We start from the raw sequence: 16965 nt of genomic DNA, 5'->3' as shown, positions 1-16965 counted from the left end.
CAAGTAATCCCGAGTTCCGCGCCCCGCGCCGGGCGGGGCGGGCGGAGGGCGGCGCTGAGGGCCGTGCCCGCCCTCCCGGGCCGGGCGGTGCGGAAGCGCAGGCGGCCGGGGCTGCGTCCCCGCCGGACCCCGGGGGGCGGAGCGAGAGCCCGGGCACGGCGGCATCCTCCGGCGCGGCCATCGCCGGGCTGTTCCATGGAGAAGCGGGGCCCGGTGCTGCACATCGTGGTGGTGGGCTTCCACCACAAGAAGGGCTGCCAGGTGAGAGGGCGCGGGTGTCCCTCGCCTCCCGCCTCTCCGCTCCGCTCTTGCGCTTCCTCCCGGCCCTGCCCCGCTCCCCTCCCCCCCGCCGAGCGGCGCCTGCCCGGCTGCGGGAGCCGCCGCGGGAGGGGCGCGTCCGGCGGGGCCGGGGGGCTGCGCTCCACTCAGGGGGCGGTAAAGGAGGGGCTGCGAGCCGGCGAGGCCCCGCTTTGCCGCGGCCTCCCCCGGCCGGGGGTGCCTGGCTGGGCCGTGACTCGGCTCGCCTCGGGCAGTTCGTGGTCAGGGAGCTGACTCCATTCCCGCCCGGCCTTGGCGCTCCCGCCGGGAGCGAGGCGGAGCGAGGGCCGGCGGGGTGAGCTCCTGGGAATGAGAGGCGACCGTGGTGTACACCGTGGCCCCGTATCTGTTTCGAGTCGTGCGTGTTTAATGCGTTCAGACGGAGGATTCTGAGGAAAAACCCCCAAATGGTGTTTTAATCTACCTTCCTCTATCCCTGCCGGCCCATCATTGAGTGCTCACAGGTGCATCTTGTACCAAACAGCCCCAGGGTAACAAGCCCACCCTGGATTTAAGTTTTCTTTGCCTGACTCTTTCTGGTTTTCATAAATGCTTGACTACTTCGTGTGGCCAAAGTAGAATTTTATGTCATGTATTTCATAGCTGGTTTATGTTCTGTTTTTTTTAATTCTTTTTTAACCCTTGAAGCAGGAGATGCAGTTGCCCAGCTGGGCTGCCTACACAGTTGCTTTGCAATGATAAGAGAAGATAGACATAATATTGGATTTCCAGTGAGTCTTTTTCCATAGCCACTTCTTGGCCTTTATAAAAATTGCCAAGACACTAATGAATGTGATGGTTATTGTTATACAAGGGTTGATGTGACATAAACACGTTCCATACAAGGTAGCTGAGAATTAAATTATTGCTTCAGAAAAAAATCCAAGCATAATTTGTCAGAAGCTAAGGTGCAATAACTCAATTTCTGAAAGGTGTGCATGGTTTTCAAATGCATCCTTTCTCCTCGGGGTGTCTGGGCACTGTTTGTATATAGATGTTCACAGGATCTGATCCTGTGAAGTAATTAGATCATCTTGGTTGTGAGGGTTGTGATATTTATCAGGCACTTTCTTGTCAAACACTGTTACAAGGTGAACCTTAGTTGGGTATCTGTAGGATGGAGAGCATATTTTTGCCCTCTCCTTGGTGGCCTCTTGGAAAAGGCCTAGGCTTTTTTTTTCTTCTGTTCTTCTGGAGTGTGTATTAATTTTCTTGCACATTAACCAGTGGTGATGTAAGAAAAAAAAAGAACAAAATACCCAAACAACCCCCCAAACTATAAATTAGTAGCAGTGAATTTTATTTTGTTTCCAGTAAAATAAGAAGTATTTTTGAGGTGGTGTCAAAAATTAGGTTGGAATACCTCTGAACTGAGGTTTTCTTCATCTCAAGAAATTACCTGGAGAAGCTGAAAAGGAAGGCAGTTTGGGAAGGGGACAGGGTAGCTGAGTCACAGGGAGAAGAACTGCAGGAATAGAATGACAATCAGTAGAACCACAACCAGCCACACTTCCTAGGGGAAAACTAAACAGAAATCTGATTTTAAATTTATCCTACCTCTGACGTAGCAGATTTTTTTACTGAACTATGGAGAAGATTTCCTAAAAGAACTGGAGGTGAGGAGCAGCACAGCTGTAACCTAATGAGTTTGACATCAGTAGTATGCAAGACTCTAGAGAATTTTTGAAGGAAAGAATTAATTACCAACATGAAACTAAGTAGACTGAGTCCTATGTGCATTTGCTAAAGATAGATCATGCCTGACTGACCCGCATCTTTTGTAAGAATAAGTGATTGAATTCCTTCCACTGTGAAAGAAATGGAGTAGCTCTAATCTGCTGGGAACTTGATAATGGATCACACTTATTTTTAAGGTAGAGATACATGAGAATTAGTGCAAGAGCTGGTACTTGGGTAAAGAGTAGGAGAGGAAGCAGAAACAGATTTGAGTCAGAAGAGGAACTATTGGTTTGAAAGGTACTTGCAAGAAGTATTTCTCAAGATTGAAAGTGGTGCTGGTATTGTTTACACCATAAAATTGTGCTATGATAAGCAAACTTGAGGAATTAGTATTTCAGAGGAAAACTGGAAAGTCGTGCAAGAGCTGGACAGTAAGGAATGCTGGATTGATAAAAACGGGGTGCCTTATGAAGTTGTGCAATAGGAATGAATAATAACAGTATAAGCTTGGGAATTGACACGAGGAAATGTCTGGAAGAGAAATGAGACCACATGTGATCAAGGCTAAGTCACCGAAGCAGTGTGATTTGAGGGCAAGAATGACAATGTATGTAATCCTATTGTGTGATAATATGTTTACTGATGCATATAAGTTCTGATCCACTTTTCAGAGAAAGGCATTTTAATTCTTTCTACGAAAACTGGATGAGATAGTCCCTGGGCAGTCCATATTAAAGAAGAATGTAGAAGAGCTTCCCTAGCTAGGCAAACAAAGTAGATTTGGAGGCTGTATTCACCTCAGTAGGTACAGGAACATTCTTTCCTTTTCATCTCCTGCCTCTTCACAGCTGGTAAGCAGACACAGTTGTGGTAAGCTGAAATGGGGAACTGAGGTGACCAAAAAGCAAGCCTTGTTATGGTGGTTTGCTTTTGAGGTAGTTGTTTCATGGGTTCTGTTTGCCAGGTGGACAGCTGCAGAGGACAAGCACAAGAAGACTAGTGAAGGTGAATCACTGCTCTTGACCTGCTGGCCACATTCCTTTTGATGCAGCCTAGGATGTGGTTTGCTTTCTGGGCTACAGTGTGCAAAGTGCACATTGATGGATAATGTTGAGTTTTTTGACAACTGTCACCCCCAAATTCTTCTCTACAGGACTGCTCTCAATGACCTTTAAAGTATTGATCGTGCCCTTTGAAGTATTCATTGAAACACTGCATTGCATGTGGTTGCATTCCAAGAAACTGTTGGAAAGTTAAAAATGAGCAGGAAAAGCCAGCCATTTAATCTAAATGGGTATTGGTACTAGAACCAGTGAATATGAATTCTCTGAGTATGCGCTGCATACCTGAAACTGTGAAGTGCAGAAAAGCAAAGGTCTACAACACTGCTCAAATGGACATCACTCAGAGTGAATTTGGAAAGCTTAAGATTGAAAGATCATAGAGCTGGGCTGCCTGGCCTAACGGGAATCAACCTGGTTTGCCTGACAAGGCTCTTTTCAGTTTCTATTCCGACCTCTTTTCTCTGTAGTGTTACTAGGAAATGCATGTGGAGTTAGGAGTTTCTATGGATTTCTTGATGCTAGGTTTTTTCATTAGCTGCCATTGCTTCTGAAGCTTCACCACTTGAAATGTACAGCTCTTCCTGTTGGTTAACTTACAGATAAGGAATGTGTAACATGCAAAGGCTTTGTTGTGCAGTTTGGAAATGTATAGGAATATCTTTTTCTTTCACAGACTTGAAAAACAGTCCATATGCATTTGTTTTTGAAAGAGAAGGAGTGTCAGAGAATCTCTTTCTGTGTGCCTTTGGATTGGGAATATGAACGCCACAGTTGTTCCTCAGGCTCCTTTCAAAGGCTGACTGTTTAACTGGGGGTCTTTTTGCTGGAATATGAGAGACAAAGTGAAGTTTTGCCATATGTATGTTGTTAAGTCTGGGGATCCAGTTACCCAGTCAGTTGTTAAAAGCTTGGGAGTTGGCACTCACTCTTGGGAAGGCTTTGTGTTATCTGAAAACCAAAGCACTAAAAATTGTGAACACATTGGGAGGAGTTTTCTCTAGCAAGTATGGAGTAAACATTTGGAGAACCTGCAGGCTTTTATTTGTCTTCATGAGCAGATTGCCATCCTGTTTCTTTGGGCCCCTTAGTTATTGAGTTGAACTGTGAATTCAAGGAGATATGCAAAAAGTGCTGGTTGCTGAGTCTTTTTGCTAAGGATTAGAGGTAGTTATGGCAGTGTCCAGAGAATGGGAGGAGAAACTTGGCTGCAAACTATGAGGTCCACCTAGTATTTGACATACTTTCAACAGGCCCATTAAGGAAGGGAATGGCAATTGGCAGGAAGCAGGAATGGTGACTGGCTTCTTGGATTTATACATGCTGGCTGACTTATGGGCACCCTCCTCAGTGAGTCATTAAATAGTAAATGTCCCGCAGCAGGCAGAACTCATGGGCAGTATGCATTCAATTATGATTTTCATGCATCTGAAATGAAATGACAAACATTAAAAATTCCTTTTCTGATCCCTCTTTGCTATGGATGAGTGGTCTCAGGAAAAAGTGACAGCAAATACAGTGCTTCATCGTATATAGTTGCTCTAACTCTTGCCCATTAATGTAAAACACACAGTTTTGGTGCAGTAGGAGTTCAACACCCTTCTCAGGCTCTGTAGGACTCAAGGCACAAAAGCATTGGGGCACAAAGTGACAATATGGGAAATTGCCACAGAAATAGTCTGATGTGTTTTGGAGTATCTGTAGCTGCTCAACTCATTATCTACTGCAGCAGTTCTGTTGATCTGCTTCAGTGTAGGGTTATAAGACTTCAGGATTATTTGTGCCTTTCTTCTGGAGCAGCTGAAAACAAATTCTTTAGTAGTTTTGAGGAACTGTAGTAGTGAATGACTAGTGATTTCAGAGCAAAAAAGGGGAAAGCTTTATTTCAGAATCATGAAACACTTCCTCTCATTACAAGCGAGTGATAAAGCACCTAATTTGCCTTACAACACTTTAATTTTTGAAAGCATTAACTAGTGTGGAAGATCCTTACCTACCTTATAATAGAAGTCTTCAGCAAAAATGGAACCTGAACAGACCTTAAATAGAAGATGCGAGTTATGTTGAAAACACATGGAAAGACCTTTGATATGCACTGATGGTAGAAGACTGAAAGTCCTGAGGTCCTCCAGTTGTAATCACGTGTGTTGTGACCATCACTTGAGCTCTGTTTCCAAGCTTTATTTACATTGAGAAGCAGAGAGATAATAGTCTCTGAGGGTGTAGGAAGGCTTAAAATATCACAAGTACTCCAGAAATAATTCAGTTTGAAGGCAGAGTTAAAATGAGAACTGATGTAAAGGAGAGGACAGAAACATTTCAGCAAAGCTGGAAAAACTTGTGGGTAGGAGAGCTGGGCACAAGTCCCTGTAAACTCCCTGACTGGTTGCTGAGGAAGTACTTGGTCCTTTTGCAGCTGCAGTGCCTGACCTGCCACAACAACCCCTACCTTCTCCTGATGCTCCTGGCTAATCACATCTGGGTGAACTCAGGCCCTGTGTCACCACCAGTGAGGCCACACAGAATCTCACTTCATTTGGGGCAAGGCCCAGCTTTTCTGCACTCGATGTCCTGAGCAGTTGTGCGCATCACTGCTGACCTTGTGCACCAGGTGACCGTTGTCTCACATATCCTCTTAAGAGCTTAAAATTATTCCACTTTACTCTTGGCTCTCTTTAACATATGCATTTCTTACTATGTTGTGGAAAAAAATTAAATTGTGAGTGGTAGGGAAGGTGAGGAAGTGCCATGTGTGCCCTGGAATGATCGCGCTGCCCATCAATTTTGTTTGCCTGGGATCTTTGATCTGTGAAATAACGGCAGTGTATCTTGACCCACTTTTCTGTACTTCTGTGGAAGATGACATTTCCAACTCCCACAGACATGGGAATGGATTACTGTAAATACCAAAAGGCATATTTCCATGGAATCCTAAAATTTGCTGTAAGGATCTTCAAGGTACTTGAACTTTATAAGGTAAAGGTGATGCCTGCTTTCTCCAAAGTAGTGTCCGAGTGCTTGTCTGTGTGAGATTCTTTTTGTGTGGACTGTAACTGAAGACTAATCCCCCTCTCTTGCCTGACCAGAGGCTTTCTTCCTGGAATGCAAAGGAAACCTAAGGTCAGGAATGAAACAGCTGAATCTCAGTTTAAAAGAAGAGCCTGAATATAATCCTTGAGAGGGAAGAATGCCCTTTAATTTTTCCTGAATTATGTATGTGATCTTCATCATTTGAGAACTTTGAATACTTGAGCTCTGGAAGATGGTGCTTGTTGTGATCTGCAGAAATTAGTACCTGACATGGCCTGAGCAATCCGTGCATGTGGCCTTTTTCACTGGTGCCTAGGAAGTAGGTGTCTTTAAGCAGAAATGTTAGCATCTTAGGCTTGACTTTGCCAGAATTAGGAGATGTCTAAGGAATGAGCAAGGTCAGTCTGCAGTTTTTATCAACTCTTGCAAACTGCCTGCATTTTCAGATCTGCTGCACTCTTGACTGTAGCACATTTTTTCAAGAGGGAAGTGTTGAAGTTGCTCCCTTCCATAGATTCCATGGGTGGGAAGTTTCAGGGGAACACTTTCCAGCCTTAGTCCCTGTTTTGTTTGCTGCCTTTCTTCTAAGGCTGATTATTGGAGAATTATTTTTTTCCCTTCTTGATCTTTGTCACTCCAGTAGTTGCTGTGATTCTCTTAGATGTGCTTGATGCTCTTGAACATGGAAGTAAAGTGTGTGCTTTGGTGTCTTTAAATTCCTCATGTCTTTGTTTTGGGGGAGCACAGTAGGCAGGTATTATGCAATAGGTAATCTTGTCTAGTGATTAAATAAGATCTTGTTAATGGAACAACAGGGACAAAAATAAGTTGAAAAGGAACTAGGCTGAAATCAAGCTGAAGTGCTTTGTTCCTATTTCTATTGATGATAACCTGTAAACATTAGCACAGTTTCTTTGGTTTTGTTCCCTGCTTTAATTATATTAAAGCACTTTAAAGGATCATTATGAGCATGAAATCGTCTAATAAAGTTAATCATAGCATACATCAAGTATCAAAGATTAGTCTTTTGTCTAAAATATGTGGATTTTATGCTCAACAGTTTGTAACTTTCAAAGAGGCTTTTAGCTTTTATTTGTAAGGCTACTCGGAGTGGCATGGGGTGCTAATAATTTTAAATACACAATTAATTACTGAGTACACATGTGCTTCTGTAAACAATACAGATTTTGATCTCTTGTGTAGAGTTAATTATGAGTTCAATTTTTTACATATCTGTTTAATCCACTTACATAGTACTTGGTGTTCAGTGTTCAAGAAAACTTCAGGGTGTGGTTGATTTGTTTATTTTATTTATGTTTGTTTATTGTTTCTTTGTTTAGTTTTGGTAAAGAACCCTGTACTTGGATAATCTTGCAGTTGCTTCTGTGAAGTGCTGCCTGGGAAGTGAAGTATCTATACTAAAGGAAGGATTCCATACTGGTTATTTTTTCCATAGTTGTCCTGATATGCAAGTTCAGAGAAGGTTCCTAAATACCCATTTGCAGTTATGTAATGCTTCCCATAGTCATCATACTTAACTTTCATCTTATGATTTGTCTGTTCTTTTTATATGTCATAACATCTGAGTAGTTATTTAAATATCCTGTGCCAGGAATCTCAGCCTTTCTCTTGAATAGATGAATGAATGCTAAGTCAATAAAACATGTATTTCTGTACTTCTGCTGCATCTTTCATTTACCTGTTTCAGAATGTTTTCAAATAGTGACTTGGGCTCTTGGCACTTGAGGTGGCAATGTAATTTACCTACATGTAGAATAGAGGGAGGTTCACAGCTGTAAAATCACTGAACAGAGGCCACTCCAGAAGGAGTAAATTGGAACTTGCAAGGCTCAACTTTGTGTTCCCTGTCCTAATATCACCTGATCTGTGCCTGATTTTGGTAATCCATCTCACATCATGTATGAGGTGCTGAGTTAATACACCTAGGCAGCATGCTGTTTCTAGAAGCAAAGGAAGTTGTGTGTGCAAGGTGTGAAGCAAACTCCTTGCTGCCCCAACATGCTGGGGGGCAGGACATAGGGCTGGCTGCCTGCTTCCTTGGGCTCACCAAGAGCAGATTGTGTTCTGTGCTTCATTATGTCACTGTGTTTGTGCGCCTTCTCAGCCTCATACATGGTAGCAAACCAGATTTGCTGGCTCTCAGGAGTAATTCTGATGTTGAAACTTGTGAGGAAGGAGCAGATTTACTAAGAAGAATTCTGGGCTCATCAGATGTCCTGTGGCAAAGAGCCTGAATGCTGAAACCAAATGATGGCTCGCTTGGACTGCATTGGCTCAGCAGCAGATGCTGGGTGAATGACACACAATGGCTATTTCTAAACCGATGAGTAAAAGCACTTAGAAGTGTGCCTGCCGTCCTGGTCCTCCCGTTTCCCAGGGGAAGGTGGATTTAGTGTATCATTTGTCAACTTGTTGCCAGGTCCTTGCTGTTGGTAACCAGGCCGTGGAGCAGAGCTGAGAAAAGGCTGCATGTCTCAGTCTCATGTGTGAGGTCTGGGTGCTGTCCCTGGAGAGGGGAAATGCCACAGTCGTTGTGGCTGAGTGTGCTCATTAAGAGCCCATGTGAGGGCGAATTGGCTGCTGCTGACCCCGGTCTCCACTGGCTGCTGTGTTGGACAGACATCTCTGTTAGGGGTAGAGATTGGGCCCTAATAAATAAACCCCTGCTTATTTTATCATGGGAGCTGCTCTCTCTTGCTAGAGTCCATCTATGAATTCTTGCTTTCTGTAATGGTACAAGTCTTGTCTTGATGGCTTGGAATTCCCTAGCAAGTCCCCTTGGCTGGAGTGGTTGCAATAGTATTAAGTTCCTTTTCTGGGAGGAGTGTGGGGTTTTTTTTTTTGTTGTTTCTCTCTTCTTTCTTTGAAGAGACTAATAAGAGCCAAACTTCCAAAGCACAGTATTTCTGCAGGGCTTGAATTACTATTAAAATAAACTGTTAAATAATTGGAAAGAGTGTCTAGAATGCATGCTAGCATGACGTTGGAAGTAAAGATTTTGGTGTTTCAGGTTATTTCATCTTTTATGGGCCTCAGTAAGAGTCAGAACTTTGCTAACCTAGTCAGAGTTTCTGAGGCAAACTTGAATGGTGATATTGTGCCTACAAATGGCGCCTTAGAACTTGTGTAAGTGGCCACTGTGGCTTTTGCAATATGGAAATGTGAGGAAGTACCAGTTTCAGGAGCTGAAAAGATGGAAACAACTGTGCCCTGCCTCCTTGTAATACAGGGATTTCTTTTGCTGGTGCTATTTTTGCATACAGTGTATTTTAAAATATATTTCTATAAGTATGTATTATATGTATTCTTCATATATATTTTTATATTAATATATACATGCATTTTACATAGTTGTTACAAATATTCATATAAATGTATAACATATATTTAAAACTCTGCTGTTAGAGGTCATTATATTATTGCATAGGCACTATTGTTTTGTGCATGGGCTCTTCAGCATGCAGATCCTGGTCTGCTGTGCAAGAAAGGGGGACGTTTATAATTTAAATTCAATTGTTATTTAAATAATAAATTGTTCTTAAACTGCTGAAAGACAATGCTCTTAGATTTTCATTTGGCTGTATGCTGCAGTTGTTATGGTGATTCTGATAAGATCATTGGTGTGCTGGTCTTCTCTGGGTCTGGCTATGCAAGGACTAATATATTGGGGAAACTGATGTTAGAAATCCCTACTTCAAGTGAAGAACAGATACTGACTTATTTATAAAGTGGTATCAAATTTTAGGTGTAATTTTAATCTGTTGGGTTTTTTTTGATTACTGCTGCTTGGAGTTATACTCTATTTAGCATACTTCTGCCTTTCTTTTTTAGAGGAAGGGTTGGTATCCTTGAAATTAAATGTGTTGTAATGATTTATGAAAAGATTTTCTAAATAGAAATGTAGTTAGTAGGTTTTGCTGATCTCATTTTCTTCATTTCAAGCAATTATCCTGTGGTCAAAACAATGGGAGAAATCAAAGCAATTGTTTAGAGTATGAAATGGGTTTGCTTCCTGTAAATTAGATTCTGTAACTTACTAAAAGCATCCTGGGTCTTTAACATAATTCTGTCATTCTAAAGATTTCAGATTTTTTTTTGAGATTAAATAATCTCTCCATTGTACCAATGCAAAACTTTATTTGGGTCAGGATGTTTTTTCACAACTTACCTGAAGAGAGATCTTCCAAAATACCTGTTATACTGAAGAGGATATTGTGGCTGTAATTCAAATGTGATAGTAGATGAAGTGGGCAGGATGGGAAGGTTATACTGACTTGCCAGCACAATTTAATTTATCTCTCTTTTGTGCTCACTGAGGATTTTACTTTGATTAACAATTAAGCACTTTTCACAGATAAGGAGAACCTGAGTGTAAAATTAGTGCCAACTGCCTGTCAGATGTTTGAGTGCAATAGTTTCGCTGGACATGCACATATATTTGGAAATTCTTCTTTTATCAGTGTCCTTTTTTAACCTCTTTTCTGATTGTGTGCTTGCAATTTAGTAGAAGACACTATTAATGTGTTTTTCTTAAAGAACTATAATTTAATTCCTAGATGTGGGAACTGAAATGCATTTTTCCTTGCCTGTTTTCATGTTTTCTTACGGTGACTTAATGAATGTATAGTAAATTTATTCTGGCTAGGAAGTGCCTTGAAAGACAAGGAACAAAACCAGATTGCCTGGATATCTTTTTTTTCCTACTAGAATTGTGTGTTGGTGCTTTGCATCCAAACTGTTAGATTAAATACAAACTGCATATTAAAGTTAATGCTGCAGAATTCCAGAAAAATAAAAAATGTTAGTTTCAGAAATTCAGTTGTACTTCCATTTAAGGAGTTCTTAAAAAATAGATTTTAACTTAATAATTCCCAAGAGTTGAAGTGTTTTGTGTAGTGAAGAGCACAGTTATTTATTTCTCCCCTAAACCTCAAGACAATCAATATTCTGTATTGTTTTTAGTTCTGAAATCCATCAGGACCTATCTGCTTACAGAACATGACAGTTTGAACAGGCAAAAAAACATTGCCATCAAAACCCCTTGACAGGCATGAGCGATATTTCCAGCTGGGATGAAGATCCCTGACACTTGGAAGAGTAAGAAATGGAGATACTAGTTCATGTTTTATGTAGTTTATTTTGAAGCCTCTCAGGAGTTCAGCTTTGAATTTGAATTTCATTTTGTTGAGGACTCTTCTTTAATTCAACTGAGGAGACAAAAAACTGTAAAATTTCATCTGGCAGTCAGTTCTAAAAACTTGTGTCTATAGCTTTATTCCTGTTGACTGCTGGGCCTTATGAAAAGATCTTATTTCTCATATTTGCAGGCATTTTTGTAGTGATACATATATTAATGACATACAGGGATGTTTAAGTATATGTTTATGCATACACATGCATATATGGATGGATTTACATAACAAGCTGTTATATTTAAATAAAAAATGAGCTCCTCTTTCTTCATTCTGTGAAGAGGGTGAAAAAGAGGTGAGACAGGTCTCTTCAGTAGTCCCATCTCTTCCCCTTTTAATGGTTTGTCTTGGGTTTAAGGTGGAAAATTATAAGAGAATAACTTTTTAAGTTGCCTTCCCTAGGAGTACTGCTCTGTAGTTTGCACATGCAGGCTGGGAAAGCTTTTTACTGAGTTGTTTGGAAACTCTGATAGAACTGAAATTCTGTTTATCCCATATTTACCACCTTTATACATGTGCACTGCCCATTTCATAATTTTCAAAAACTGTGAGGTTTTAGACATTTTTTTTCAAGGCTTCTCAATATTCTTATAATACTTTGTTTTTGAAATAATGGTTTCCTTCCCTGCAAAGGATTCCTAACTGCAATTGATGCAAGTCTGCCAACTGAGCTGGAGAAGTCAAGCAGAGCACCTAGAGGATGGGGAACAGTAAGTCAGTCATCTGCAAGTTAGGCTTAGAGCCGACTCTCTTCAGAGATTGTCAGAAGAAGCAGATGAATCCCCCTCTGCAGGTGTCTGCTGTTTCCTCCTCAGAGGGAGGATTCCTTCCTCTGCTCCAGCATGGGGACCCTCCCCCAGCAGACTGCTCCATGAACTTCTCCAATGTGAGTTCTTCCCACAGGCTGCAGTTCTTCATGAACTGTTCCGGTCTGGGTCCCTTCCACAGAGTGCAGTCCTTCAGGAACAGATTCCAGCGTGTGTCTCCCGTGGGGTCACAAGTCCTGCCAGGAGCCTGTTCCAGCACAGACTTCCCATGGGGCCACAGCCTCCCTCAGGCTTCCATCTGCTCTGGCATGAGGGTGTCTACAAGCACATCTCTGCTCCACCACGGACCTCCATGTCCCCTCCTGCAGGGGGACGGCCTTGCCTTACTGTGGTCTTCATGACAGGCTGCAGGGGAATCTCTGCTCCAGTGCCTGGGGCATCTCCAACCCTTCCTTTTTTGCTGGCCTTGGTGTCTGCAGGGCTGTTTCTCTCAAATACTCTCACTCCTCTCTTCTCTGGCTGCAATTTCCTTCTCTGCAGTAACTTTCCTTCTCAAATACAGGATCCCAAAGGTGCTACCACCCCCCCTGATGGGCACTGACCAGCCCTGGGTCTCTCCTTGGCTCTGTCAGACATGGAGGAAGCTTCTGGCAGCCTCTTGGAGAAGCCGTCCTGTAACCTCCTGTAACTATGAGGAATCTATAATGTCTCTTGAATAAAATATGCCACTAAGAAAAAAAGAAGAGCATCTGACTTCTAAATGAGAGACAAACACTGGAATTAGCGTCCATACAAGGAGCAGAAAAACTGTCTACCATTGAGTACACACATACATCCTGAGAATTCCCTGCTATCTTTTTCAAGTCACAGATGAGAAAATTAAAATGGGAGAAACTTCATATAAATGTCTGCAGTATCATACCCTTTGCTAATGTTCAGATTCAAACTGGCTGGCTGAAAATACTGTTTACAGAATTATTACTAGAATCTTGGAGGAGTAACTTTAGCAATAAATATAGCACAGTTACTAAGCTTGAAACATCATAGATAGTCAAGGAGCATCTACACTTAAGTCCTGACTTGGGTATTTTACTTCACTCCATGGCCGACAGAGAGGGATTCAGATTCACCCTCTGGAGGAGCTTCTTTCTAACATACAGAAAAAACCCTGAGTTCCTTAGATTCTAGCAAATACCTTCAATGCATCATTCCTGACAGGGAAATACTGTTAAGGATTTAAGACATTGCTTCCAAGCACCTTCAGAATTACCAATGTATTTTGCACTCTAGCCAAATAACGAATTAAGAGACAAATTCAAAGGAAAGAGGGGCAAGATGAATCAAGCTACACGAAAAACATGTATTCACTACAGAACACTCCTTTTTAAAGTCCAGAATAAAGCAGAGAAATCTGGCTCCTGTGTTCTTTTCATAGTGTGAAATTTGCTGGAGAACTACTTTGTTCAAGCTCACAACACCTCAGCTGCTATCAGATAATCCCAGCAACAGGGATTTCTGCAGGCTCTGTCAGTTCCAAATTCAATAAACTGTACAGGCATTAACGACACTGATGACAATCTTGTTTTCTATTAGTCATCTTCTTTCAAATACCAGTTTTAATACAAATTTCTGTATGCATATGAACAGAGACAAATTGATGAATTGTCCACAAACCATTCCTGTCCCCCTGTGCTGTGGGGGAGGAGGTAGAGAATCAGGAATAAATTTAAGTTCAGGAAGGAATTAACCCACCTCAAGGTGGGGAGAAGGTGTTTTCAAGATTTAGGTTTACTTCTTATTATCTTACTCTGTTTTATTGGTATAAAGTTAATTTCCCCAAGCCAAGTCTGTTTTGCCCATGACAGTGACTGGTGAGTGATCCCTCCCTGCCCTTATCTCAACCCATGAGCCTTTCATTATATTTTCCCTCCATTACCCAGGTGAGGAGGGAAGTGATAGAGCAGCCTTGGTTGGCTCCTGGTGTCCAGCCAGGGTCAACCCACTGTAACAAGGAATAAGAAAACTTGGAATTGATACAGCAAGTAGCAAGGATGATTTCTCATGGTGCTTTCTTGTCGTTTGTGCCTTTTTCTCAAGTTGGCAACAGTTGTAGACAGTGACATCATGTGTTAAGGTGAAGAATTTCACTTTTCCTTGGTACTTTCATCCTTCACAGTTTTTTTCAGCTGATGTTGTTGTTATTATTTTTTTTTATTTTGTTTCATTATCCATTGAATGGTAAGATTATTTATAAGCTTGCTTTGTCATGCTTTTTATTTTCCATGTGTGCATTCATTTTACAGCTTACTAGTTAATGCTCACTAACTAAATATCCTTGGAAAGAAGTTGCAGTATCAATAAACAGTTTCTTTTACTGAGAAATTTGTGTATAGATTTTGTTCGCTGAATTAAAAAATGCCATCTGGAAAAGAGTTGGTTGAAGTGGCTGGAAACCCAGAGGAGTCTCCACGTGAAAAGAAGATTGCATTGTAAAGATGCTGATTGTGGGGATGTGTGGTAGATATGTAGTGCAACAGATTGAGAGGTTGTCCCTATTTCTATGAGAAAGAGGTAAATAGCAATTAAATGAAAGGCAAAATGGAAAAGTAGGATTTCTTAGTGAAAGGTAAAGGAGATGCTTTTGGTCATTGTGTAGAACATGTTGCAGTCAGGGAAATAAAAATACATAAACCAGCGTTTTGCTGTTAGTATAGTTTCTGAGATGATTTAAAGTCTTGCAGGGTAAAAGAGAGGCCTGCAAGTTTTAGCATTACCTAGTCATGAGCACTTGAATGGCTTGGAAGTCAAATCTGCTTTCAGGATATGTGTGCCCCAGCAATGACCCCTGCTGATGTTGCAGATGTGGCAATGTGCTGCTGGCTCTGTGCACACAGGGAAGAAGATATTCAGCTCTTGGGTGCTGTTTTCTGCTTGAAGATATTTTTCATTCCTCTTGAGGAAAAGGAATTAGGCTCTAGAAGCCAAATTTGCCCAGGGCCTGTCAGTTAAACTGCATAAGTCAGTCTATGGGTGCCTTGAAGGAAGAGACAAGGAATGCTAGTTGGAAGAAAACCACTTTTTTCCCATAATATTGCTAGGCTGAATCATAGAGGCCTGCTTGTATGGTAGCTGTAACGTATTCTCTCTTTTTCACCCCTTTGTTTTCATTTGTTTCTTTAGGTTGAATTTTCCTATCCTCCCCTAAAACCCGGAGAAGGACATGACAGCCACAGTTTACCAGAGGAATGGAAGTACCTGCCATTTCTTGCCTTACCGGATGGCGCTCACAACTATCAGGAAGGTGAGAAATAAAAGAGAAAAGTTGTGTATACTTCTACTGCAACCTGAAGAAAAGACCTGATATCTGAACAGCTGACCAGTGATTCTTTTTACTATTGGACTTCTGCACTTTTAGTTTAAATTGCAAAATACATTGGCAATGATATGTTCCTTTAGGTGAAAGTAAAGGTGTGCCTCCTACATCCAGAATTCAGATGTCAGTAAAAACTTCAGGGTTACATATCAATTTTGCACAGTTCTAGCACAAAGCAAGGCTGCTGGCTTTCTCAGTAGTTCTTTGAAGGGTGAATAAATTCTCCTCCACTAATTTAGAGATTCTTAAAATGACCTACAAGTTACGGAAAGCCATGTCAGTATAATGGCATGAATTTTAAAAGGGTATTTGTTGGCAGAATAAAAATAGAAATATCAATTTGCCATATAGTCACCACCAAGTTTGTGGCACTTTTTATTTTTTTAGTATTGCATTTATTCCTTTATTGGCAGTTCTGTTCATCCATGACATTTATATTTGTGTCCAGTTATTTCATCTTTTTTTTTCTGCAGAGCAGAAAACAAGGAAGTCACTTTAAAAAGCAAAATCACAGGAACCCTTTAATACTACTTTTAATTTGTTTTGTTTTTTAACTTGATATACTTAGGTTCCTTATTGTCCAGCTTTTGGAGAGCTCATTTGGAAGCAAAGGAAGTTTATCAAAATAATCTTTTTCCTAGCAGCAATAAGAGTGTCTCTGACTGCTCTGGGTCATGATTTTTGCTGAATTTCTGCATTGTTAAATACATTAAAAGAAGTCGGCTACATTCAAAGCTAGGAAATTCACATGCAGCTTCATTTACCTGCTCTCTCTTATCTCAGCACCATTCCAGTTAATACTCAACTTTGAGCCTTTTTATTGCTGTACTAGAAGAATATAAGTGTTTATTTTTTGGTAAGAAAAAAAAGGAGTTGGCAGCAAAGGGTAAATATATATCCTTGTGTTTTGTAGGCAAGAATACACTTGAACTTGAACCATGCAAATAGATTTTCTGATAATAATTGTTTTTCATTTACTGTAACTATTAGGTATCTGTTTTTTGAGTTTTAAACTAATTCCCATGGAGAGTTGCATTTGTGCAAAGAGGATGACTTGGTACAGGAAATTGTTTTACAGGCCTTCTAAAACTCTAGGTGATTTCTACAATATAAACTTGATCAAGGTAGTAAGCTTTGTTATAAAAAGTCCCCCTCTCTGTTGGTCATAGTGCATAATATGGGATTATCTTTTCTGTGCATTTTCTTACTATGAAGCAAACAAAAAATTAACAGTTGGCTTCAGAAAAGATTTCACTCATGTTTTGAAAGGAGAGGGCAAGTGGTTTTCTTTGCTTAGGATTTAGCAACTTTTTTCCAGTAGCAGCAGGTGTGTGTGTATATGTATATATCAAACCATAAAAGTCTTTCTCTTGTTATATTTTATAGCTGCTTTTCTTTTTCATTTTGCACTTGCACAAACACAGTAATTATTTTCTGTAAGACTAGGTTTCACAAATTCCTTTTGGTAGTATAGTGCTGCTGGTGGTGCAGATATCTACCTTGGCAGTGGTAGTAGCTACTCT

The 16965-nt window shown here is 40.9% G+C and overlaps 1 protein-coding gene across 2 annotated transcripts in view; it reads left to right on the top strand.

The window, feature by feature from the left end:
• The first annotated feature begins 101 nt into the window (after window positions 1-101).
• AVL9 (AVL9 cell migration associated) overlaps window positions 102-16965 on the top strand; it is a 41080-nt gene continuing 24216 nt past the window's right edge. For both annotated transcript variants that reach the window (XR_015773200.1, XM_005519047.3), the window contains exons 1-2: window positions 102-261; window positions 15250-15370. Coding sequence is in view for 1 of the 2 variants with exons in the window: in XM_005519047.3 (XP_005519104.1) it covers window positions 196-261; window positions 15250-15370 (187 nt within the window). In the remaining variant the exon portion in view is untranslated. The remainder of the gene's footprint in view (window positions 262-15249; window positions 15371-16965) is intronic.

The sequence above is a fragment of the Pseudopodoces humilis genome, chromosome 1, assembly GCF_049639895.1.
Source record: "Pseudopodoces humilis isolate 2021_Gansu_Grassland_sample_001 chromosome 1, ASM4963989v1, whole genome shotgun sequence".
In the NCBI taxonomy this organism is placed as follows: domain Eukaryota; kingdom Metazoa; phylum Chordata; class Aves; order Passeriformes; family Paridae; genus Pseudopodoces; species Pseudopodoces humilis.
The sequence above is the reverse complement of the archived record's forward strand: the minus strand, read 5'-3'. Positions and strand labels throughout refer to the sequence as shown.